Source organism: Sapajus apella, unplaced genomic scaffold (genome assembly GCF_009761245.1).
Source record: "Sapajus apella isolate SASKATOON/1434 unplaced genomic scaffold, GSC_monkey_1.0 scaffold34, whole genome shotgun sequence".
Lineage (NCBI taxonomy): Eukaryota > Metazoa > Chordata > Mammalia > Primates > Cebidae > Sapajus > Sapajus apella.
In genome coordinates this window covers 17,572,665-17,598,132 of record NW_022436974.1, presented here as the reverse complement: position 1 = coordinate 17,598,132, position 25,468 = coordinate 17,572,665, and the positions used below count along the sequence as shown (strand labels likewise).

Genomic DNA, 25,468 nt, shown 5'->3' with positions numbered 1-25,468 from the left:
TGATGCATCCTTCAACTCCTGGTCTGCCATCACTCTTACCCAACCCGCACCATCTCTCACCTTGACTCGTGCCTTTCAACTGGTCCTGCTCCAGCCTCTTCTGCACTTTCTGGCCTCCTCTCTATTCAGCAGCCAGAGCCATCTTTGTGAACAGCAAATCTGATCTTGCCAGTCTCAGGCTTAAAGCCTTTCAAAGGTCCTTTCATCATTTTTAGGAGAAACAACTGAGAGCTTTGCACAGTCCTGTGTGATGTGTCTCTTCTTCTCTCTCCTGCCTCTTAGACACAGTGTTTCTCTCACATTCCCTAGTTTGCTTTCAGTCCCTCCATGGCACCATCCTCTCTCTTTCAGATATCGTTCAGATATCTTTCCCTCCTGAAATAGTCTTCCTCAAAACTCCTTTTTCTGCTGTGCTTTGACAATGCCTACCCACCCTTTAGATTAAAGAAAGTATTATTCCCATGAAACGCCTTCTTGACCCTCTACTCTAGGTCAGAGTTTTTGTTTATCTTAGTTGGGTCTAGTTTAGTATCCTCTGAGTACATTTGAGTACCTAGACTTTAAGGATCCAAGTTCTCGTCTTTGTCTTGAGCATTCACTTTGTATAATTCATTAGTGTGATTTTTTTTTTTTTTTTATAAAGACGGGGTTTCACCGTGTTGGCCAGGCTGGTCTTGAACTCCCGACCTCAGGTGATCTGCCCGCCTTGGCCTCCAAAGTGCTCGGATTACAGGCATGAGCCACCACACCCGGCCCCATTAGCGTGATTTTACTTGGCTGACTCTAGGTCTATTAGGGAAGGAAGGGGCCATGTCTATTTGGCTCATCATTCTATCTCCAGTGTGCAAGGCAGCATGCCACTCACTGGAATAATTTAATAAATATTAGCTGAATAAAGATTGAATGAATAGTGTTCTGCCATTGCTTAATTTTACCAATGTGCCAGAAATTATTTATTAATAAAGTAAATTACTTTTAGCAGTGGGGATATGATAAATGTGAGGAAACTGATTGCAGAATCAGAGATTATCTTGAAACAAAGTATAATTTGGAATTTTTGTCTTTTAAAGACTTAGGTAATGAGTCTATCAGGAATTCTATGTTAATTAGGAACCTAAAAAACACATGAAAGATGTATACTTTCTATTTGTTGGGCTTGGCTTTCCACCCTAAATCTGCCACTACTTACGATTCTGACACTTTTAAGATAGCTCCACTATTACAGCTTTCTGCATTTTTAATGTCCTGAAATTGATTTTTTATGTTACTTTTTTTTAGCCTCATAAAATCTATTTGCAGGCTTAGCAATTACAATTTAATTTATTAAACTGATAAGATTTAGGCCACAAGGGTTCTAGAAACAAAAAGATCACGAACAGGAAGCTGTTAATCTTGAAACCCCCAACAAACAATAAATGCTTCTACTGAATTAAACTTAAAATCATTACTGAATGGTTCAAATCCCATGGGACACAGACACAGCCATTTACACAGATACAGATATTACTCCTTCCTCTGAGCGGGTTAAAGTAGAATTTCTGTGTGTTTAAAATGTATGGGGGAGAAAAGGAAACATTTAGAAATTACCTGCTTGTAATAATTGTTCTTTGATGGCACATTTTAATTAGAAGACACAATAAACTAAACTTCATAAAACATCAGCTGGAAAGGGCCGTAAAACTAATCTCTAACCACCTGAATTAACAAACAATGGAATCCATGTTCACAAAAGTGATAATGACTTAGGCGTGGTCAATAAAGTTGCAGAGTGAGGGGCAGGACAGGAAAAGTGCCTCATTACTCCTTATGAAATTTGAGGACTGAGAAACAGAGACATTCGAACAGATGTGGGGGTAAACTACACTGGGCACCCAGAATAGAGAGTGAAGTCAGAAAGTTTTGAAGTTGTCTTGCTTTATAGTCCTCTTTGCATATCTCTGTGGAACATTCTGTTACAGTTCTCTAACACCTTGAAATTCCCTATCAAACTGAAGGATTATCTAGTGAAGATCTGTGTTCATTTTGTAACACTTGTATAGTCAAGAGCAGGATTAGAACCCTTTATTTCCGCCCATTTGATCTGGGTGTTGTTAATGACAGGTGTGAATCTAAGAAGTCTCCTTGTTGTCAAGATGTCTCTAGCACAAGGATTTGGCTTTTCCCGGTATTAATGAATGACTGATTTATGTCACTAAATATCAAGATACCCCTCAAATAATATAAAATCACAGATGAAACCACCAAAGATAAATATACTTTATTATGGAATGAAAGTTGTTACCGGGATGGGAACTATAATTATACAATGAGAGGAGGCCATATCTATTATTTTTTTTTTTTTTGAGACGGAGTTTCACTCTTGTTACCCAGGCTGGAGTGCAATGGCGCGATCTCGGCTCACCGCAACCTCCGCCTCCTGGGTTCAGGCAATTCTCCTGCCTCAGCCTCCTGAGTAGCTGGGATTACAGGCACGCACCACCATGCCCAGCTAATTTTTTGCATTTTTAGTAGAGACGGGGTTTCACCATGTTGACCAGGATGGTCTCGAGCTCTTGACCTCGTGATCCACCCACCTCTGCCTCCCAAAGTACTGGGATTACAGGCGTGAGCCACCGCACCCGGCCCATATCTATTATTGATCTATAATCAGCTTTGTAAATAGTTTTAACTCCTTTGATATGAGTTAAAAATGTAGCATTCCCAGGATAGATAATGAAATGAAGAGTTTTCTGAGTTAGGAGTTAGGAAGTGATACCTGCTTTTGTCCTCATGCTATTACTCTAGGTCAAAAACTGGCTTTTGGGCATGGGAAGAGGGATGCTGCATGATTAATTATTAAGGTATCTGGAAAGGACCTTTCATGAATGAATCCACAGACTGTTCAGGAATCATCTTCTGGTCATATTCTACGACGTTATGTGTTAGGTGGAGGTTGGAGAGCAAACAAAGGCAAAGAGGAGGTGGCTATTTAAAGGATACAATGAGTGAAGAGACTCCCTGGGAAACGTCTAGTTGCTGGCAGAGACATTTTTCTATTAGTAGAATGTGTATGTGTGTGGGAGAGAGTTGCGGAGAAGGAAATGTCTAAGCAATAACAATCTAGGATCATGTAAAGTTTTATTTAAGCTTCTTTCCTAATATTTCAGTAAAAATTAGAATATGATAACTAGATTAATTAGAACAGACCGTAACATATTAGGTGAAATTTAATATTTGGCAATAAAGAGCATCACTAAAGATGAGCTGATTGATGACATAAATGAATGGATAAGCGGCTGTCCGGCTGGACAAAGGCTGTGCACAAAGAAGTTAGGATGGAAAAGGGAAAAATTATATTATATATGAACTATTTGTTAAAATATCACTATTTCCAGATCTGTGGCTATTTTAAAAATTAACTATAGTTTCCTACACTTATAATGCTGTCACATATACAACATTCAGTTGTGATACAGGAAAAACAGCAATTAACAACAACAGTAACATGCTAGAAATGAAAGTAATGAGAAAGCGGTGAGGCGCCCTAAGAAATTTTTTGACCCCTTTATGTCCATTTGATTATAATAATCTCGTCAAATTCCATCCCTTAGGCTAATAAAGCCATGCCCCGGCCGGGCGCGGTGGCTCACGCCTGTAATCCCAGCACTTTGGGAGGCCGAGGCGGGTGGATCACAAGGTCAAGAGCTCGAGACCATCCTGGTCAACATGGTGAAACCCCGTCTCTACTAAAGATACAAAAATTAGCTGGGCATGGTGGCGCGTGCCTGTAATCCCAGCTACTCAGGAGGCTGAGGCAGGAGAATTGCCTGAACCCAGGAGGCGGAGGTTGCGGTGAGCCGAGATTGCGCCATTGCACTCCAGCCTGGGTAACAAGAGTGAAACTCCGTATCAAAATAAATAAATAAATAAATAAAGCCATGCCCCATCATGAGCTATTATATTACATTTTAAAAATCAAGGAAATTACTAACTTCTCAGCTAGCCTCAGCTTCAACAGCTATGCCAATTTCAAGATATTAAACAGCTTTCCTATCTAGATGCTGAACTTCAGTTCCTGCATCTGTGAAATGAGTAAACTGGACAGGATGATCTTCCAGGATTCTTATAACTGTTAATATCTATTTCTTAGTGATTCTAGTTAAACTGCATAGAATCTATCAAGTTAACTAGGTTGCACATTCATTTCTTATGTATTAAAAATGCAAAGAAAAGATGCAATGTTAGTGACAAAACTTTCAAGTCATGAAATTTATGCTTCTATCTCACCTGAGTTGGAGTTGGTACTAGAAAACTGATCTTGTTGTTCAGTTCAATCCTTGTAAGATACTTTCTGTTCTAAAAGCTTATCTTAAATGTTCCTTAATGATTCTGACGCAATTTCTGATCAAGATGCACAGCTGGACTTTAAAAATCTTTCCTGGGCATTTGCGATGTAGTTATGCGAGTCGGGAAAACGTTTTAACATGCCACAGCTGCTCATTCATATGCATAAACCTACACAGATGTTGATTTAAAGAAAGAAATATGTCTTGCATTGTAAGTATGCTTCTTGGATGCTGTGTGTTCTTTCATTTCTGAGAACCTTCAGGTACAGAAGGTATCTATATTTTTCAGGAGGTAAATTACATATTAATGTTAAGCTTTCATTATATCTTTGACCCCATAGAGAAATGCACCATGGTGTTCAACTGTGGTTCAAGCTCTGTGACAATAGTTATCCCAAATAACATCAGAGTTTCACTTATTGTGAAAAGAAGAAATAATTTTCCTTCTAAATTAGTCTCATAATTTAAAAGGAATGAAAAACATTATTTATTGAGTTTCTGTATTAAAATGTAGTAAGTTACTCAAATTTTATAGTGAGGACTTAAAAGACTTTCCTTTGGTTCGTAGAGGTATCTGTGAGGACAGAATTCAAGGTTATTTCATCCCAGCTCACTTCTTCTAAACTCACCTGCTGAGGAGGTCATAACTAAAGGCAATGATGCCTGAATAGGTTCATTGTCTCACTAGCTGAGGAGTTCTAGCAAGACTTATGAATTGGCTTGACATCAGTATTTAGATGGGAAGGTAAGACAAAGTAGAGCTGAATGGCACATGAACTTCTTCGATCTCCTGCAGTTTGACCTATCCCTACTAGAACCACTGAGTCATGACCAATCATAGGCTGACACAAGCCAGAAATAAAATCTGGTGATACAGCCTCATGTGACTTCACCCAGGTCTCCAGGTAGAGGGAGTCCAACCCAACAGTGACAAGTGACAATTTTTGCAGGGACTCCAAGTATGTTAGAGAGCTGCCTCACAAACTGTAATGTGCATACAAATTACTTGAGGAATCTTGATAAAATACAGATTCTGATTCAGCAGGACTGGGTTGATATCTGAGATCTCGCAATTCTAAGAAGGTTATCATTTAATATCTATGCATTTGGTCCATAGACAACATTTGGTAGAACAAAACTCTAGAGGCCAGGTGTCACGCCTGTAATCCTAGCACTTTGGGAGGCCAAGGCGGGCAGGTCACGAGGTCAGGAGTTCGAGACCAGCCTGACCAACATGATGAAACCTCATCTTTACTACAATTACAAAAAAATTAGCTGGGTGTGGTGGTGCATGCCTGTAGACCCAGCTACTTGGGAGGCTGAGGCAGGAGAATCGTTTGAGCCGGGAAGGTGGAGGTTACAGTAAGCCGAGATTGCGCCACTACACTCCAGCCCGGGTGACAGAGCAAGACGTCATCTCAAAACAAAACAAAACTCTAGAATAATTCATTTTTTCCTTCAGCTGCCTGCATAGCTTACTCCCCATTTCTTTTAGATCTTTGTTTAAATATCACCTTATTAGCATGGCTTTCCTTACCCATTATATGTTTCTCTGTCACTATCATCTTTTCCCTGCTTCCTCTTTCTTTATACTACTCATTTCACATTTGTTTGGGAGGGACTTTCTGGTTCACTGCTTTGTTATGTCATCCATGTTATTGTTATGCCACAGCCCATGTTGTAACATACCAGAAAAAAATACCTACTGATTGAATGAATGTATAATGAATAAATGAATCATGTAGTTACTCCGCCACAGTTCCATAAGCCAGACTACACTTATGAGTCTCCACTCTGCTCTTTGGGCTTTTAACTCAAGTACCTTGAGTTAAAGAATAAAGGGTGGATGAAAGGTCCTGCCACAGTCACTGAAAGTTCCTGCTTACTGGTAAGGATTGTACCATCCATGACTTCTTTTCTACCTTCAGGGCATTCTGAAACCCTTGCAGTGTCTCCAACAATGTCCTGAGAAGCCATATTAAAGGCAAAAGAATTTTTGGTTCTCCTGGGGACCACTTGGCTCTTAATCAACTCCATTTTGAGCTTTATCCAGTACTTTCTACTGTCTATCTAGTTCTTCAAGTGAATGTCCAGTGGCTTATTATTTAAAACCTAGTCAGTTATCTCACAATAAATATAGATATTATTAGAAAGAAGACAGCAAATACAGATCAGATTTACCCTGATCTTACTTGGGGAAATGCTGTGTTATCTTTCTTGAAAAATGTGTAATTAGGTTGTAATCAATGCCCTTTTTATTCATCAATGGTGTCAAAGTTGAGTTTCAGAACTTGAAAAAAATGTTAGTGCTTTAATCATCTTGTCATTGTGCTATACTCCAAAACAACAGCTGTGGATTTTCTGCAATGCAGGGGAAAGGGAGCTTATCTATGAGGATTGCTAAAGGTTTTATAACTGAAAACAAAAAGCCACCATCTAAAAACTGTGTCAACAGCAAATGTCCAAACCAGGGATTCAGTTACCATCTCTCCATCTAATATAAAAACCCCATGCCATTCCTTTAATGTTTATTCAGCAAACATTTCTTAGGCACCTATTATTAATATATGTCAACATACTAAAAACATTATATTGCATTTGTAAATTAATAGCAGACTCATTTAATAACTCATTAATAAACTATAGTCAAATTCACACCGCATGGATTAACACAAGATATAAAATGAGTGACAGAAGGGTCTCTGCTGTCTAGGAGCTCCCTTGAGTGGAGAGATGTGCATACTGTGATAAGGGGCACACCAGGTGTTTACGTACAGCATTGGGGAGCTCAGATAAAGAAACAATTAATATTGACTGAGCAGATTAAAGATGGCTTTATAGCGGAATTGACATATAAGGGCTCTCAAGATGAGTAGGAATCCTGCAGGTGGAAAGGGAGAAAGGCAATTCTGGGTAGAGGAATCCACAGAGGAAGAGCACAGTTCAGGAGCAAGCGTAAGAGCAGAGAGCAGTCCTGTGCAGTAGGGGGACAATGAAAAAGACTGATACTGGTGGGGAGTGGTGGGGTGAATGGAGAATGGAGCATGAAAGTTGGCTGGGAATATACTGTGAAGGGCAAGAGGTTTGTGCACAGGGATCTTGGTGTCATATCTCTTAGAAAGATAATTCTGAAATCAAAGGGGAAGATGGTTGGGAACGGTAAGGAATGGGAAGGGGTACCTGTGTGTGTACATGTGTGTATGGCATTCTAATGCCACTGTCCTTGTGTGAAATGGCATTATAGTAACTTCATTAACTGCATATAGGTAATTAAAGTTTTTACAAGAATTAACTTTGCATAGTGCTTAAATGGGATTATTATTGAAGTATAATATATGTAATCCTCTTGAAAGAAAAACAACAATTTCATCATTTTCTTCTTCTTACGAATGTGATACCTGTTAACTTTAAAGTAAGAAAATTATACAAACTGGATTTTAAAAGATGGCAAAAATGAATCACAATCACACCACCAGAGAAAAACATCGTATATGACTTTTAAATTGGTGTCAATTCTACTCCTGTAAACCAGACACTGAATAAGACTGAGGATGGATAGAGTCCTGTGGGCAACTGGAGCCAAGCTTATTTTAAGCAGAAGTGAGTATAATTGTGGTTTTGCTTTGTGAAGTAAAACTTGCCAAAGGCATTTATTGTTACATTGTGATAATTACAAATTTTATAAATTATTTATAATTATCACAAAATATACTAAGCCCTATGAGGAACACAGCTGGAAATAGTTTGATATTTTGCAATACACATTTCTTCAGCAATTCCTTTAAGTCTTTGAGGAAAAATGAAAAGCACAGTAGTGAAAATGAAGAATCCCTTCAACCTTCAATTATCTTCACATGAAAACTCAAGTACTAAAGAATCGTCAGCTTTTATCCATTAGTTCAGCAACTCTTTGAGAAATACCGAGTATGACACTAGAGATAGAGCTATCAGTGAGTAAAATGTAAGTATGCTGTCTGCATGCATGGAACTCACAATTTTGTAGTTTAGCAAGATATTCTTTCCCCCTCCACTCCTGAATAGAAATTTAACCCATTTTTCAAGGTCTGGCTCCATTTCCAGACTTCCGTGGTACACTCTTGCACTGTCCTGATCCCTGCAGGCTTATCTTTTCTCTGACATTCCGTAATTCTTAGAAATACTGCTGCCAGGATCATTCAACTGGGTCATATGTTACCAGGAACTACGCTCTATTTTTTTTTTTTTTTTTTTTTTTTTGAGACGGAGTTTCGCTCTTTTTGCCCAGGCTGGAGTGCAGTGGCACGATCTCAGCTCACCGCAACCTCCGCCTCCCGGGTTCAGGCAATTCTCCTGCCCCAGCCTCCTGAGTCGCTGGGATTACAGGCACGCGCCACCATGCCCAGCTAATTTTTTGCATTTTTAGTAGAGACGGGGTTTCACCATGTTGGCCAGGATGGTCTCGATCTCTTGACCTCGTGATTCACCCGCCTCGGCCTCCCACAGTGCTGGGAATACAGGCTTGAGCCACCGTGCCCGGCCTACTACGCTCTATTAAATGTATAAAAATCCCTTTTATTCATTAAAATTAAAAAATTCCTTGAAGACAGACTAGGTTTATTACTCGGGGTTAGGGGCAGATTTTTCTGAGTAACCAGTAATACTAAGAAATACATTTAGGACATTTTTGATAAAGCATCTGATTATGACTGAAAACATATTTACTGAAAGCCTAATTCTTGACCATACCCAAAGAAATGTCAGTAAAATCTTCTCTCAGCACTATCGTAAGGGTTGAACAACTTACAATACTGGTGCAGATGAAGGGGACTTGGTGAGAATTTCCTAATGGAATATCATGACACACTCTTCATTTCATTTGTTAAAGGTAAATTGTTCATTCTTTCCTAAAACTGTTGTATAATTTAAATGTCTCTAAACAACAATTCCATCAATTTTTCATTGAAAACTGCAGTTAAAGTAAGACTCAGTTACACACCAAGTTTGGAAAGGAGAGAAAAAGATCTGATGGGTTGATGTTATTACCACATTTCCAGATAATTTAAAGCTGTGAAAAATTAGTATACAGTTAGACTATTAAAACAGAGAAGTCATTCTGTGAATCCAATCAGTAGTTTGGCATTTTGTAAAAGGCTTGTTGTTTGTGGATTTACTTACAAGCACTTTAAGAAACAATTTATATGATTTATAGGACATCCTTTGAACAAACATCTTGATAAAGTACAGCATAGTATCCAAATTAAATATATTACTTAAAGGAAACCAAGCTGCAAGAAAGCCCTGGTAGAAAGATGAAGATTTACATTGATAGAACAGGACATGTTTGTCTTTTTTTTGTAAGCTTTAAAGCTTGAAATCATTCTGTTCAAGGTTAGTTGAACACTTGATCACTACCAAGGGCTTCTAACTGCTGTGTCTATGGTTCTAACCATCTTATCAGTCTGCAAAATTGTTTGAGATGAGATTTTTCAGAAATAGGAAAACAGGTACATTTATGCTGCTAGTCAGGTGCTGGTGAAGGGCATATAGTTTGAGACCGAAAAAAAACCAGCTACTAAGAAAACAGATGATTCCAATGAAAAAGTTCTTACTCTATGTGAAGTAGAATTTGCTAATCAAATGGTGCTAGAGTATGTCTTTTAATTTTCAGCTTTATAATGGATACTTTTCAAAGCATTTATTTCTACTGAAATACAAGTCTACTAATAATGAACAAATGGCAAGACTTTTCAAAACTATCTGAGAAGAGACTGTTTCCTTGGTGTTGTCATCATCCATCTGTGACCATCACAAATCCCCTCTCTCTGGCCATATCTGGCCTAGGCCACATAGGAAAAAACATTTATTAAAACTTTTGAATAAATTAATTGCAACTTTTAATTCTAAAGCCAGGCACCACTGAAAGTAACATGTCAAAACATGCATGGAAGAAATGTTTTCTCTATTTTTGGGCAGAACATGTGATTGGCCACCATTAATGGTAGAATCTAAGCTGTCACAAGCAAAACACAAACCTCAGTCTTCCAAACAACAACTGATGGTAACAACTCATCACTTGAAAAGGAGCTCCTTATATTCATATGCACAGAGGCGCTTCCTTGATGGCATCTTAGACACTCATATTCAGCAGTTTAATACTCCTCTTTGTTCAGCCATGTGGATCAAAACGAATTCATTTCTTGAAGACAATAGACATATTTCTCTTTTTTTGATAGCAAGATATGACCCATAATTGTGTGCTTACATTAGGTATGTTTCGTTTCCAAAGGAGCAATCTATATATAAATTTTCTAAGAAATCAACCACACAATAAGTAACATCCCAGCTGTCTCAATGAGCCTGACTTTGAACACAAAAGCAGATGTTTAAATAAACCAAAGAGCAGGGCATGGATAATCCAATTTAGGACATCTCATCAAGTTTCAGTTGGCTAATCCAATTTATGAGATCTCACTGAGTTTCATGGTTTACAGTGATGTATTTCAAACAAGGGATCTTGTAGCAGAAAAGGTAAAAAAAAAAAAAAAAAAAAAAAAAAATCCTGGTCAAGGACATCCAAAAGCCATGTCAGTGTTAATGAGAATTAAGTTAATACCATGAGGAAAGAATATGGTCTACTGGTCTATTTCTGTAGATGAAACCTCTCCTTCTTGCTTAACTGTTTTTACAGTATCTATTGGTGAATAAAAGTGTGTGCCAGATAAGAATATAAACAAAATAAAGCGGATGCTGGTTGCTATTTATTTGAATTCATATTTTCATAGGCCTTTCTAACTGCCTGATGTTCTCCTGGAAGATTAGAGCTAACAAAAACACAGTTCATGTTCTTTGGACACGAACTGTCAATTTTTCACTACAGGTAGGTAGGTTTACAAAACACTAATGCCGGTTCCTCTAGTTAATACAAATGATGAGTCATGAGGGTACAGATCCACACAGAGACTTAGAACATTATTAGTTTGAGTTCTGACTGACCTTCAGGTTGATATTGTGCTATAATCGTCACTGTCTGTCCAGCCCCCTTTAGTGCAGCAGCTGCCTGTTCATGGGATGCACCACGGAGGTCAATGCCGTTCACCTGAAAGAGAGGAAGCCAGGTAATCTTGGTATTTCATAAGTCACATTACTCCGAAAGAAGAAAAAAGTTTCACCAAACAGAGACTGTCTAACATTGTATCACATGCCTCAGAAACCCCTGGTATCCTACTCTGCTGTTTGTGGACTTTTATGGTCTTAATTAGGAGACACATTAAATTTCATCTTGTGGTGTTTGTGCCATGGTCTGACTGGGTCGGAAACATTTTCATCTATCCATGTTCTAATGTGTGCATTTAATATGCCTCTGTGAGCTTCCTAGATTTTTGGGGTAAATAGGGATAAATATGAGGTTTTAAAATGAGAGGGAAAACAGGATGATAAAGAGAGACATATGTAATGTAAATAGACAAATACATGCTGACAGATTAAAACATTCAGATGAGGTTCTGGGGACATGAAAATAAAAAGGGGCAGCTGGTTGCCAGATCCCTCTCTTTGGTCAGTTGTCTTGTCTTGTCATTCTGAGCCTGGTTAGACAGCCCTAAGCCTTGTTTTAAAATATACTTGACTGCGCTATTTCTCATGTACAATTCCAGAATGAATTCTGACAAAATAAAATAAAGAGTTCCCGGGGTTTATTTAGCTAACTCCCATTTTGGGTCCCATGCTGAACATCTTAAAAGCTCCAAACTCTACCAGGGTAAAAATCATTCTTAAGTCAAATTTAATAAGGAGAAAATGCTAAATTTTTTCTTGAATCAACTCAGTCTAAGTCAATACAATGTAATTAATAAGTGCTCTTCAATGACAGCGTTTTGTGTCTGCCCCAGAAGAGCGACAATTAGTGGAAAACAAAGGGAGACAAGATAAAGCCCCAAGAAGCTTTTCCAATGAACACACAGTAAATATGGTTTTCTAATCTACAAAAAATGAGCTTTTTGCAGATGATAGCAGAACCCTGCTTCCTTTTATTCATGGGGAAGGTTGGTATGGCTATGAAAGAAGGATAAAGAACTGATCAGCTTATCTACATTCAAAATATATAATCTTATTTTGCTTTTCATTAATCCTGTTTCACAATGACATAAGGTGGTAGATGGGGGTAACACTGGGAAGTCCACTGAGCCAGGCCTGATCTGGCTGTGTCATTCTCTTGCTGACTGACTGCCATATTACCTCTCTGAGCCTCTATTTCTCCTCCCTTGGAGGCAGGGGACTGTTAGGCTATATGAGTTCAAATTCCCCTTACACCATCAAATTCCAGATCTATTCCGTGGTAGATACAGTCATTTCAGAGACTGCCCACGCTTTTGCTGACTCAGAAGTATGACTCTGACGGCCAGAAGAGACAGGAAAGGTAACTGGATCCAGGCTACTGCCTGTAGGAGGCTGAACTGCACAAACTTCACATGTCAAATAATTTATTCTCTTGTCAAACAGCGTTAACTTTTTATAGAAGAATAATACGTGATCATGGCAAATAAATTCTCTTTCAGAATGATACAAAAGAAAGAGGTAAAAGTCCCCTCACCATCTCCATTTCCAGAGGTAACCACATTTGTGTATACTTTTTCCTCTTTTATTATCATCTAATATTTCTTTAACAATAATTCTAGTTCCATAGGTTTTCATGTTAGGCCAATTTGTACCTGAGTTTAATGACAAAGAAGGCAACAATTTCTAAATCGATGGTATACATTTCTTTACAATTTTTTAATGTAAGGTCATTTGTCAAAATAGACAAACTATAAGATGAAAATGAAGACAACAGAAAAATTCAACTTTTCACAACCAATAAAATTAGCACAACCTAAGAAATAATTTAGAAAAAAAGTGTTGTTAGAAGATATATTGTAGATTACCATTCAATTACCCAAGATTATGTCAATTTATGATTCTAAATAAATCTTTTTAAAGTAACAGATTAAAAATTCACCTTCAGTATATACGTTAGTTCTGTGTTTTATTACACAGGTATATTTATTCAATACTATCTTTTGAAAATGAGGCATTTAAAAAGACATCGAGATTTCCATTCTGTTTAATGAATAAAAATCACAGTGGATAGCAGCAAAGAACTAGGTGGGATGGCGGGCATTAAGAAGAATTTGAAATTCACATTGTGATTATTCTGTACATTGATAAAAGATAATTCACACCCCTAAAACCTCAAGAATCCCCTTTTTAAAGAACCAAAATAAACCCAAGACACCTTGCTGACGCTTCCCCGCCCCTAAACAAACTCATGACTCTTTTACACATAAAACTGAAATAGCTAAGGCAGCAAAAGATTTTGATGGCACTGAAAGTTTGTAAACTGTATTTCAATCTTTTTCTTATTTCCAAAGTGCAAGATGCAGGGTTCTCAATCTTTCTTTCAGTAGTGCTTCTCCTATAGATAATCCTTCATTTTGTCTGGCAAAGGCAGTTTCTGAATTAAGTCTATTCTGGTATAATGACATACCAAAACGATACAGGTACTGCAGTGAGCGCGCCTGCGTGAACCGGGACACCGGCTTGGTCAGTCTGACGAGGTAAGTTGCAGATCTAAGCAGCTGAGACCTTGAATAACAAAAAGCTTCATTTTCAGAGTCCCTGATTGAGTGCTAATAGATCAACTATGGATGTATGTCCTCTACATCTGGTTGTTCATAAAAGTTAAACCTGCCATTTGAGTGCTCAATTGTAATATGAAGTGTGTCAGAACTGTCCCAAACAAGAAAAAAACCATCTGGAACGTTTGCTAGCTTCCTTTCTGCCTCCCAACGTGTGATTGGCTCTCAGTACCATCCTTGTTTTGCAAGTTTTTTCGGCTCCTTTGAAAGGCTTGTCACTAACATGGGGCCACTACTTTGCAATGAGTCATAAACTCTTGCTACCTCAGGAGCAGAGCTAGGATCAAAATTCAAATGACAGAGCATACTTTCAGCCACATGGGCTGTGTACCAGTAGGTCCAGTGAAGTTCTTTTGGAGTTGATTGCTCTGCACCGGAGGTGGCAATGACGAGAGTGGAGGGACATCATGGGGACTCACTCTTGGGCTCTGCAACATGACTCCCATGGTGCCAATCAACAATCCATTCATGGACTGATTCACAAAGATCTCTGGGGCAACAACTAGGTCCTGGTCTACCTGACTCATCTTCAGGGAAAGAGCACCCTCCCCTTCAGGAGGAACCACAGAGACTTTCATGGGAGAAGAACTGACCAGACAATAGCTATGTGATTCTTCCAAAGGATACATCCCCTCATCTGAAGGCACAGTATATTGAATGTTGTCCTGAGGCGTAAGTCCAATAACAACAGGCTCATGTTCTTCCAGGTGAAGATGCAGGTCTACATTCTGAGAAGCTGAGCTCTTCAGTGGATTGGCTTGTTCATGGCACGAAGTCTCAGACTGAAGGTCGCGGAAATCCTTCTGGATGCCATTCAGGGCTGGACTCGGAGGTGAGAGTCAAGGCCTTGGTTCCCTCTTCCAGCCCATCTTGATGCATGTCTCCTCCGAGTTTGTGAGCCAAAGAGGCTACGGCGCAGGACTGCAGTGATGGCTGCAGAGGGAGGTGGCCCGTACCGGCCTCTCAGCGCTCACATCTTTAAAGATTATCAGTGCCAAGGAGGAGAAGGTGTCCTCACCAGCAGAGCTCCCAGAGGGCGTGCCCGCCTTGCCTTTTGGCTTCTGTTTGGCAGAAAGTGGCCTTTTTAACATACCCATCAGGCTTTCGCTTTTTGATCTGTTTTTTTTCCACCTTTATCATTTTCACTGTTAATATCGCAGCTGGCCATATCTTTATCATAGCAGCTACCAAATAAGGAATCATCTTTTCCAAAGTCCCTGGCTAGCGATGGTGGTTGTACTACCATGAAATCAGCTTCTTCTTTACTTTTATTCAAGTTAAAAGATTTCTGGAAGGTTTTAAGATTAATTTTCTTCATTATGACTAGTTATCTAATCCAAGGGATCAAATTTCTGTCTGGAATATTATCCCCAAACACCTAGAGAGGCTGCAAGGCTGCATCTATGTATTTTTCCAACTTCATTTAAACTTTGGAGCCATTTTCTTCTAGGATCTTAGATTCTACTGTAGACTACATTGGTGAATATCTGCAGGAGACTGTGAGAAGTGTTAGGAATTCACTTCCGGCATGATGGAATGAGGTGGTCGGCTGGGCTCAGTGGCACATGCCTGTAATCCTAGCACTTTGGGAGGCTGAGGTGGGCAGATCACTTGAGTTCAGGAGCTGAAGACCAGCTTGGGCAACATAGGAAGACCCATCTCCAGAGGCGGCTGGGCTCTGCATCCTCACCCAGCACCAGGGAGGCTGCCGTGCTCACCTTCTCCTCCAGCAACTTCTCTTGCCTCCTTCCTCCTCCTCTTCCTCTAACAGCTTGTGTATACTTTATAAAGATTCACTATATGCACATGCAAACACAAGACTTTCTCTTTTTGTCCTTACATATATATTTATTATTGCCTTTTTATTTAACTGAATAGGTCATAAGATATATAATTCGACAGCTTTTGTTTTGCTTTTCATTGAACAATGTATCCTGGGCATTTTTCATTATCATCATATCAGCTCATATCATTCTACCTTTTTCATGAAAGCCTGGTATTCCATGTTATAGATGTGCCAGCAATTTTCAGTGAGATCCCTCTTGATGTGGTTAAAGTTGTTTCCAGTTTTCTGCTACTACAAACACTTATAAAAGTGTTTCTGAAGGATAAATTCCCTGGAAACAGACTTCTTAGTGAAAGGGCCTATGCATTACTTGTTTTTTTAAATTTGCTATTGTACATTTTCAAAATGATTATTCATTAAACATATAGACACTAATAAGAAAACAAAAACAGGCCATAATCTTATTGCCCAGATAATGTATTGATAGGAGAAATAAAATTAATATATGCACATCATACCCATATATGTTAAGTAACGCATAATGAAAATACATACAAATAAAAGTCCCCCCTACCTCCTATTATCCTTTACAAAGATAACCATGCTAATGGCTTCTTATATATTCTACTAATTATTTTTGTTATAAATATAAACTGCTTTATAAAATATATAATTTAAAAATTGTATACAAGTAAGATCATGCTCTACTTCTTGATTTTTTTCCGCTTACTAATATACCTTAGTAAGCTTTCTAATTTACATATTTCTTCCCATTAACCTGATTCTTTTTAATAGCTATGAGTCTTCTATTATTAAATGAAAAACAATTTGTTTTACCAGTGCATGGCTGATAGACACTTAGGTAGCTTCATTATTTTGCTATTATAAAGAATGACGTAATAAATATCATCTAATAGTAAGTTGTTGAGTAAAGAGTGTGACAGGTATTGCCAGACTGCTTGTAAAAGTGTAGTATTAATTTATACGGCCACAAATAATATACGATTTTTCAACTTCCTCACACTCTCGTAATAGTTACACATGCCTTAACATTTGACTTTTTCCATTCTGAAAGGTAAACATTTTTATTTTTAAACTTTGTGTTTCCTCAATTACAAGGTTTTCTTATATGTTTATTGGATGTTTGAATTTATTTTTATATAAAATGCCTTTTTATTTATTTTGCTATTTTTTTGTTGTTGTTTAGGTAGTTTGCGCTTTCAAAAATTTACCTGCAAATTAAGAATGTTATTCCTCCCTCTTAGGTAACTATTGCAAATATTCTTAGTTTGTTATTTGTACCATTGTATTTTAACTCTTCTTTTGTACATTATTTCCTATCATAGAATTTTTAAATATTTTGTGAAGTCTTATTTATAATTTCCTTTTCCTTTTGCCTCTTGAGTTTTAGATTATATCTTCTCTTCTCCAATATATTTAACAAATTACCCATGTTTTCCTGTAGCAAACTAGAGTTTAATCTTTAGCCATTTAATTCTTAATTAATTGGGTTATATTTTGATATTTGATGGGAGAACCAAGTAAACAGCCACAATTTCGTGGACGTTTCCTTTATAGCATAAGATTTCTACATCTTTCATCATTTAGTCATCCTCTGAATTTTTCTCAGTGCTTTAAGGAAAGAGCATGGAAAAATGGGAAGGAACCAAAGATTTGGAGTCAGACAAAACTAGGGTTAAATCTCAAGTCCACCTAAGTTACCTAAGTAATCTGGAGAAATTTACTTAAGGTGAACTAAGATTCTTTGAACCTTAGCTGCCTTTTCTGTAAAATGAGCATACCTACCTAGCTATTTACCTACCTACCTACCTATCAGGGCCGTTGCAGGTACACACAGGTATTCAGCAAATTGTATCTATTATTATTGTTTAGCATTTCTTCAAAAAGCTGTGAGTATAAGAGATGAAATAAAATCAAATGGAAATTAATCAACACAGATTGTAATATAATAGTTACTTCATGCTTTTTTTAAAAAAGAGGAACACAACATTTTAGGACTAGAAGAGCCTTAGAAACTTGCTTATCAAGCATTTATACATTAGAGATGATCCCCATAGAGGAAGGGACTGGCCTAAAGTCATATTGAAGTTGCATAGGAATAGCCAAGGGCTCCTTTTGCCAAGCCCAGAGTTCTTTCTAGTTTAGCAGATGTACGCTAATATGTGTGTTTGTTTTTCACTGGACCAATAATACAAACTTGTTTATTTTAGGCCAAATCTACACGGGCCTCTGCATTTTTGAAGGAGTTTGTTGCTGCTGTTATCCTGAACAATATCATATTGCCTTGTTCCTGTTGATTTCTCCCCTGGTTTTAACAAACATGCTCTCTTCCAGTCTTTCAAACTTTTCAAGATCACTTTGATGCTTCTTTCTATCTTTGAGGTTTGAGTTTTTTATCAGTAAACTTTGCACAAATAACATTTCAAAAGTGTTCACAGTTTACATCATTGATACGATATTTTAAAATACCAAGTGTGACACAGCCTCATATATTTATTATTATTATTATTATTATTTGCTTCTGTTTGAACTTTTTCTTCTGGATGCATGGATTCTCAAAGTTCTATTTAGAGTCCTCTCTAAGAAAAATTTCTTCTTGAAGCATAAATTCTCAAAGATTGGATGCCAATAATTACTGTTGAGATTAATAATAGTAATTGTTAACATTGAGCATCAGCTTTGTACATCAGAGACATCTACATATTATGTCATTTAATCAGAAGGGTGGGATTGTTTTTCCCATTTTATTGATAAGAAAACTAAGCTCAGAGACTCACTGACTTACTCAAATTCATATGGTAGAAAGAGGCTATGGATTTAAAATAGCCAAACTAATACTCCTGAGCTCTTAACTACAAATTTATACTGTAATTTAATATCCTGTCTAATTCTGAAGGTCTACACCTACCAGATTCCAGTTCTGAAACCTGTCTTTCAAGGGCATTAGTCAAGCTCCCTAGGACTGGCAGCAAATGATTGGGTGTGTTTTACCGCTGTCCTCTGTGGTGGTCCCAAAGCAACCTAATCTAGAAATTACGGCCCAACTTATAATGATTAGATCAAGTAGGGCTAAAACAAAAGGCACTGTCAAGCTAGAACAATTTTTTTTTTTTTTTTTTTTTTTTGAGACTGAGTCTTTCTTCGTCACCAGGCACCAGGCTGGAGTGCAGTAGCGTCATCTTTGCTCACTGCAACCTCTGCCTCCCGGGTTCAAGCAATTCTCCTGCCTCAGCCTCCCGAGTAGCTGGGACTACAGGCGTGTACCACCACACTCAGCTAATTTTTGTATTTTTAGTAAAGACGGGGTTTCACCATGTTGGCCAGGATGGTCTCTATCTCTTGACCTCATGATCCGCCTGCCATGGCCTCCCAAAGTGCTGGGATTACAGGCGTGAGCCACTGCGCCTGGCCAAACAATTTCATCTATTGCTACCTCTTTATGTATATGACTATCATGGGATCATTAAAATATTTGTGAAGATGAGTGGTTTACCATCCCCCACATCAATCTTTTTTTTTGTTTGTTTTTAAAAGATGATCATTACATTTGCTACTTCTGCCACTAGGGGCCTTGGCCTGGGGCTCCAGGGATTCCTTGAATAAATGATGATTCTCTGAAAATATTTGTTTATTTCTTAGTACTGTAGAAGGAATGATATCAGAATCAGAGGACCTCAGAAATGGAGGAAATCTTGTGATCTTCTTCAACCTCGATGTATATCACTAGGCTGATTAAAACATATTCTTATATCCTTTTCCCTCACTATGTTGACCTTTTAAAATTTCTCTTATTCTGCCATTTCTGCATCTATGCACATGCTATTTTCCACATCTAGAACATAGCTTCTTATTCTTTCCTCATCTGGAAAACTTCTTCTAGTTCTTAAAGACTCAATTCAAACTGAGTTGTGTAATGTATCTATTTATAAGCTCTGTAAAGGTCAGATCTCTACTTACTGAAACTTTATTCCTGGCATACGGTCAGGCAAATAATAGGTGCATAGGAACAAAAGAGGAGAGTGAGTGAATAAGCAGGTGGATGAGTGAATAATATATTCTCACTGCATTATCCCAGGCAAATGACCATCTCACCTCGATGTGACACTGGATTAACACTAATGAAGAACTCACTGCCTTTCAGGAAAATCCATTCTACTTGGGGTCAGCTCCAGTGATTACAACAACCAACCAAACAAAAAACAAAACAGTTCTTGTTCGAATCTTTCTTTCCACTCTTGGTTTCAGTTTTGCCCTCTGATAGCTGACAAAACAGTATCATTTCTTCTATACGATTCTAATATTTGAAGACAGTTTTCATTTTTCCAGGGAGTGATCCCACTCTCTTCCCCATCGCTTCATATTATTCTCACCAAACAAGTGACCATTTACTGCTGATTGCATACTTCCAGTGTCAGGAAGTTCGCCTTGCTTAGTCTCTTAATTCCATTTTTTTTTTTGTAATCTCTTATGGGTGTTATTTCCAGCATCTTGATTTCATGTAATATCTCATTAGAGACTCAGTTAAGTGCATGTGAGATCAAACATGGCAATATGGATGCCTACCCTATGGCTCTCTGTACTATCTTTTAATGTGTACCTACTGTAATGCCTAGAGATAAACACAGTATTGAAATAAATTTGGTTTTTAAAAAGTATCTACTTAGTTATTTCCCTCTCCAATTTAAGAGAAGAATGAATTAGAATGACACACAGCCATTGTCAAGCAATGTGCTGTTCAGTGGAGGACAGTGACAGGTAAACACATGATTCAAAACTCGGTGATAAGAGCTAGGACAAGAAAAGGTCAAAATACTCTGGGACACAGAGGAGGCATCCCTACCAAGGGATGCAGAGGAATGAGGTTTCCTGGAGAAAGTGACATTGAGATGAGGTCGTGAATGTTAGCAAGGTGAGGATGGGTAGGGGTTCTCAAAGAATGATGGGGAGAGGGGGTGAGAAGGTGAGTGTCACGAGTATTCCAGGCAGAGAAGGAGCCACACATGGAGGGCTGGAGGTGAGAGGGCACATCTGAAGAACAGAAAGCAGTTGATACTGAAGGGCAGATATGGGAGAAACAAATGTGAGAAAGAAGTGATGAAGAAAAAGAAGATGATGATGATGATGGTAGCTGACATGTACATAACACTTAATATGTGACAGCCGCTGTTGTAAGCATTTCATATACAGAAATTCCCTTAACCCTTACAACAACTCTATGAAGTAAGAACACACAACAATCCCCATTTTACAGAGGTGGTAATTGAGGCACAGACTAAATAACTTGTCCAAAGTTACATTGCTAACATATGGCAAAGTCAGGGATGAAACCTAGGCAGTGTGGTGTAAGCATCTGCATTCTTAGCCATGACATAGCCTCTCAAGAATCTGGTGGCACAGGGCGTGATAAGCCATTAGTAAACTTGACCACAATGAGGAGTCATTCCTCAGCTTACAATTGAGAAATATTATTTTACCATCACTATTGTACTCCAGGAATGCTAACGGGTAGGATAATGTACAGGAAGGGAATGTGCAGGAGGCATGTCCTATGGCCAGCCTGGCTGCGAGACCCTGAGGTTGAATGGACCCTCTTAGAGATGCTGCTCCGAAGGCAGAGCAAATGTTCACAGCTGCCAAAATTTTCCACCACAGCTCATGCCATCTGCCTGCTCGGAAAGCGGTGTCATGGGAAGAATACTGGGTTGAGACCCGAGATGGCCAGGATTCATATCTTGGTCCCTTCCCTTAACAGCTCTATGACTTTGGGTAAGTTCCTTGATCTCTTTGAGTAGGCTTCTCACATGCACCTAAAGATGTGGACCCTTCTTTTGTCAGGCTGTTATCAGGATTATTAGAGTTTAAGCAAATAAAATGCTTAATATAATATTTGGTACATGGTAGATACTCATTAAGTAGCTACTATCTGTATTATAGCATATCCATTATCTGTGAAACCAGGATTTTTAAATGGCTTTTATCAGAAATAATAAAACCGAAGAATAGGTTTGGTAGAAGATTGCCTTAGAATAAAAGTAGCTAAAAACTACAAATTTAGTAGAATTATTAACTGTGAAAAGATGCAAAGGGGCGACCCAATGGGAAAAAGCTAGATAATTGGTATCACATTTCAATTAAAATGAGTCAGGTACAGAACACAGGGGACTGTTTGAAGCCAATAATTTCACAGCTGGGGGTCTGGGTGCAAGGTGGCAGGGGGCAGCAGGGAAGAAACTGGGGTAGGATCCAAACTATTTCTACCTGATTCAGAGAGACTATGGATAGTAAGATGAAAGATTACTGGTGTATTAAACAAATGTACAAGGCTCTCATTCTTTCTCAAGAGTGGAAAAAAATGTATTTTCAGTTTCCTGAGCTGATGAGTGAAATGAAGTGAAAAGTTAAGCTCTGTTGCCAACTCTGCCATTAGCTCATTCAAATCAGCTAATGAGCTGCTCTGAAAAATGAAGGTGCTGGGCCACACCATCTCTAGGGTCCCCTGTGTTGTAAATTCAATTATTTCTAGGGCTTAAAAATAATATTTCAAAAGTATTTTGCAGTTAGTAAACTGTTTTCCCACCTCACATTTCTTACTCAACAAGGTGATACATAAACAAACAAACACATTCACTTGTATTAAATGTTATCACATACTTATGAGGGTAACAGGGAAGCTATAAATATCTCACTCAATGTTGAATTTTGAGCAGTCTGATGACTGGCATAGAATACAGACAGGGAGAAAGAAAAAACGCTGCCAGCAGAAGTAGACCTTGAATACCGGGGTAAGAATTTTTGTCAGTAAGTGGCTAGGGAAGGGTTTTACGGAAGCGTTTAACACAACTGGACTGCGGAAGAATGACTGGCGACAGTGAGGAACTGGGGTTAATAAGGGTGGAATTGAGGGTGGGAGATGTAGCATAGGTTTGGGAGAGGAAAACAGAGGAAGGTTCTATGCAGCCATCCTCCTCAAATACTTCTGGAAGCCAAATAGAGTTTAAATAATATTTATGGTGCTGAGCAGATTGAAAATGGGAGATGAAAAAGGTGTCAAAAAGCTTTAGAATGATTGGCCGTGTGATGATAACATTAATTAAGATGGGAACACAGGATGGAGAGTGGGTTTGGGTGAGAGGATAATGCATTTTGTTTTAGACATGTTGAGTTTGCAATGTCTGTTGGCTATCTACAGTTTGGCAGACAGTCAGAAAATATCAACCTGAAGCTTAGAGAAGTGACCATTGTTCAAAATCATTTTAGATTTCAGATTCCTACGGTCAGTACCCTGGTCAAATTAAACCCAGATGTAGAAGCAGCTTGATATACAAGATGGGGATGTTAAGAGTACCCACGTCACAGAGTTGCTATAAGGTTAGATCAGTTAATACATATAAAGCACTTAGAATAGTGCCTGGCATCTAGTAAGGGCATATAACTAACTATTAGCTATTGTGGATCCATCTCCTGACGTACACAAAGAGAATGACTTGGGAGAGTATAAAATTATCTCAAAAAGGCTCTGTTGACTAGGGAAAAGTGCTAGGGTTGTAGGTTCTGAAACAGAAAAGCACAATCCTAAGAGTTAGGAGTCTTGTGTTCCAGTCATGCGGTTAGCTTATTTGACTTTGAGAAGTCCCTTTATCTCTGTGGGCCTCAGTTTCTTTATCTAGAAAGAAAGCCTTATACTAAATCTCAGAGGTCCCTTTTAATACTTAATAAACAAATATATTCTATGCTCAATATGTATTTTGTTGACAATTTGAGACAAACAGATCATTATGCATTAAACTCTTCAAACACCCTCCAGCATGTTTCAGAGTGAATTAACTTTAAATTGTATTTGAAGTAGAAATGTCTAATTAAGTTCCCTTCTCCTCCTGGAGGCTGTCGTATTTTGTGGAGAGTGGTAACATTTCTGACATTAGATGCATTACTGCTCAAGACTAGAATCCTTCTGGAGCAGAGGCAAAGTGAAAAACCGATATTGAATATTTATGCATCTTAGCAGTTAAACATTAACTTCCCTTCAAATTTGGCTTCCTGGTGCAAAATAGGCTTACAGTAAAAAAACAAACAAAAAAACCCAACTTAGACCTTTAAAAATATTTTGGCTTACCAGGTCATTTCCCCTAGAGGGATGATTATTTTGGAATCTTTAAATGAAAATAATAAAGTTTAATATGGCTATCCAAACCCAGCTTATTGAAGGCCAAAAGACAGTACGTAACTTCTAGAATTTATGCATTTTAAGTAAAAAGTTAACTATCTTTGTAAGAATATATAAGCAAAAATATTTGAAACCTTATAAAAATATTATACAAATACAAGATGATACTAGTATCTCCAAGCTCTGATTTTTACCTTAAGACTTGTAAATCTATCTGCTTACTTGACATCCACAGATAGACGTATAAGACTTTTCAAACTCATCGTGCTCAAAGTCAAGCTCAAAATTCCTCCCATATTTCTCGAGAGTTTTCTCATTTTCAGCAAATAGTACTACCACCGTTCTCCACTCAAACCACTGAAACAAGAACTTCTATTCATTTCTTCCCTTCCCACCTCCCCATCCAATCCCTTACCTCGTAGCCTTATACAATTTCATCCACTTTCCTCCAACTCTACCCCATCCCTCTAGGCCAAGCTATCATTTTCCCTGGGAATACTACAATAGCCCTGATGGGTGCCTCCATTCTCACTGTGGCCCACTCCTCCTGCCCTCCACTATCCCTTTTTGACTCAGCAGCCAGAATGATCTCAAATTGTATATCAGATCATGCCTCTCCTCTGCAAATATCTTTCTTTTGGCTCCTTGTTAGGCTTTGAATAAAATTCAAACTCCTTTCCTTTACCTCTGCCTATCCCTCTTATTCCATCTTATTCTACCCTGCCTTCTTTACAGTGTGCTGGCCTCAAGGGCCTTCATTCTGTTTTGCATTAGTCCAAGTTTCCTCCAATCTTGGGGCATTTGTGCCAGTGGTCCCTTTGACTAGAGTGCTCTTACCTAGCTTTTCTCATCTTCGACACCTTAATTTTCATAAGTGTCAGCTCAAATGCCAATTCCTCAAAGAGCTCCCTGATCAAGATCACAGTTAAAGTGGCTCCCAGCCTATCTCTAACTCACCCGGTTTTACTTTCTTACAGAATTTAGGCCCATATGTTAGTTTATTATCTCACCCGCCCCAAGAAAAGCTTCCTGTAAGTAGGGATCTTGACTGTCTCTTTTACCTCCATACTTTTAGTGCTGAGTACATTAGATAGGTATTCAACAAGATTCCTAAAACTAATGAATGGTTATAACTATTAAATTACAGCTTTATTTAAATCATTAAAATATGACAACCAGTTATTGCACAACTGTTATGAGCCAGGTACTAATTAGAGTCGTTTTCAGAAGGCATTTGCCATCTAGGAGAGAATGGTTGGTTAAACTGAACTCACTGAATCAACGTCTTTGGGGGTCCTTTATCTATTTATAGAAATTACTTATTTATTTAATTTATTTATTTTGAGACAGGGCCTTACTTTGCCGCTCAGGCGAGAGTACAGTGACATGACATGTGCCATCATGCCTTGCTAGTTAAAAAAGAGTGTAGAGCAACCTATATGCTCCTTGAAGCAATGAATATGTCTTAATGTCCTTGCAAACATTATTAAGCAACCACCTCCACATCATCCAAGCCTCTAAA

General features: G+C 38.3%; 1 protein-coding gene and 1 pseudogene across 25 annotated transcripts in view; both read right to left on the bottom strand.

Moving 5' to 3' along the window:
* The window catches only part of DLG2 (discs large MAGUK scaffold protein 2), a 2,183,817-nt gene that overhangs the window by 307,941 nt on the left and 1,850,408 nt on the right, over positions 1-25,468 (bottom strand). For all 25 annotated transcript variants that reach the window (XM_032295960.1, XM_032295961.1, XM_032295962.1 and 22 more), the window contains one exon: positions 11,298-11,400. In XM_032295960.1, the coding sequence (XP_032151851.1) occupies positions 11,298-11,400 (103 nt within the window). The remainder of the gene's footprint in view (positions 1-11,297; positions 11,401-25,468) is intronic.
* On the bottom strand, positions 12,468-16,318 carry LOC116563315 (annotated as a pseudogene).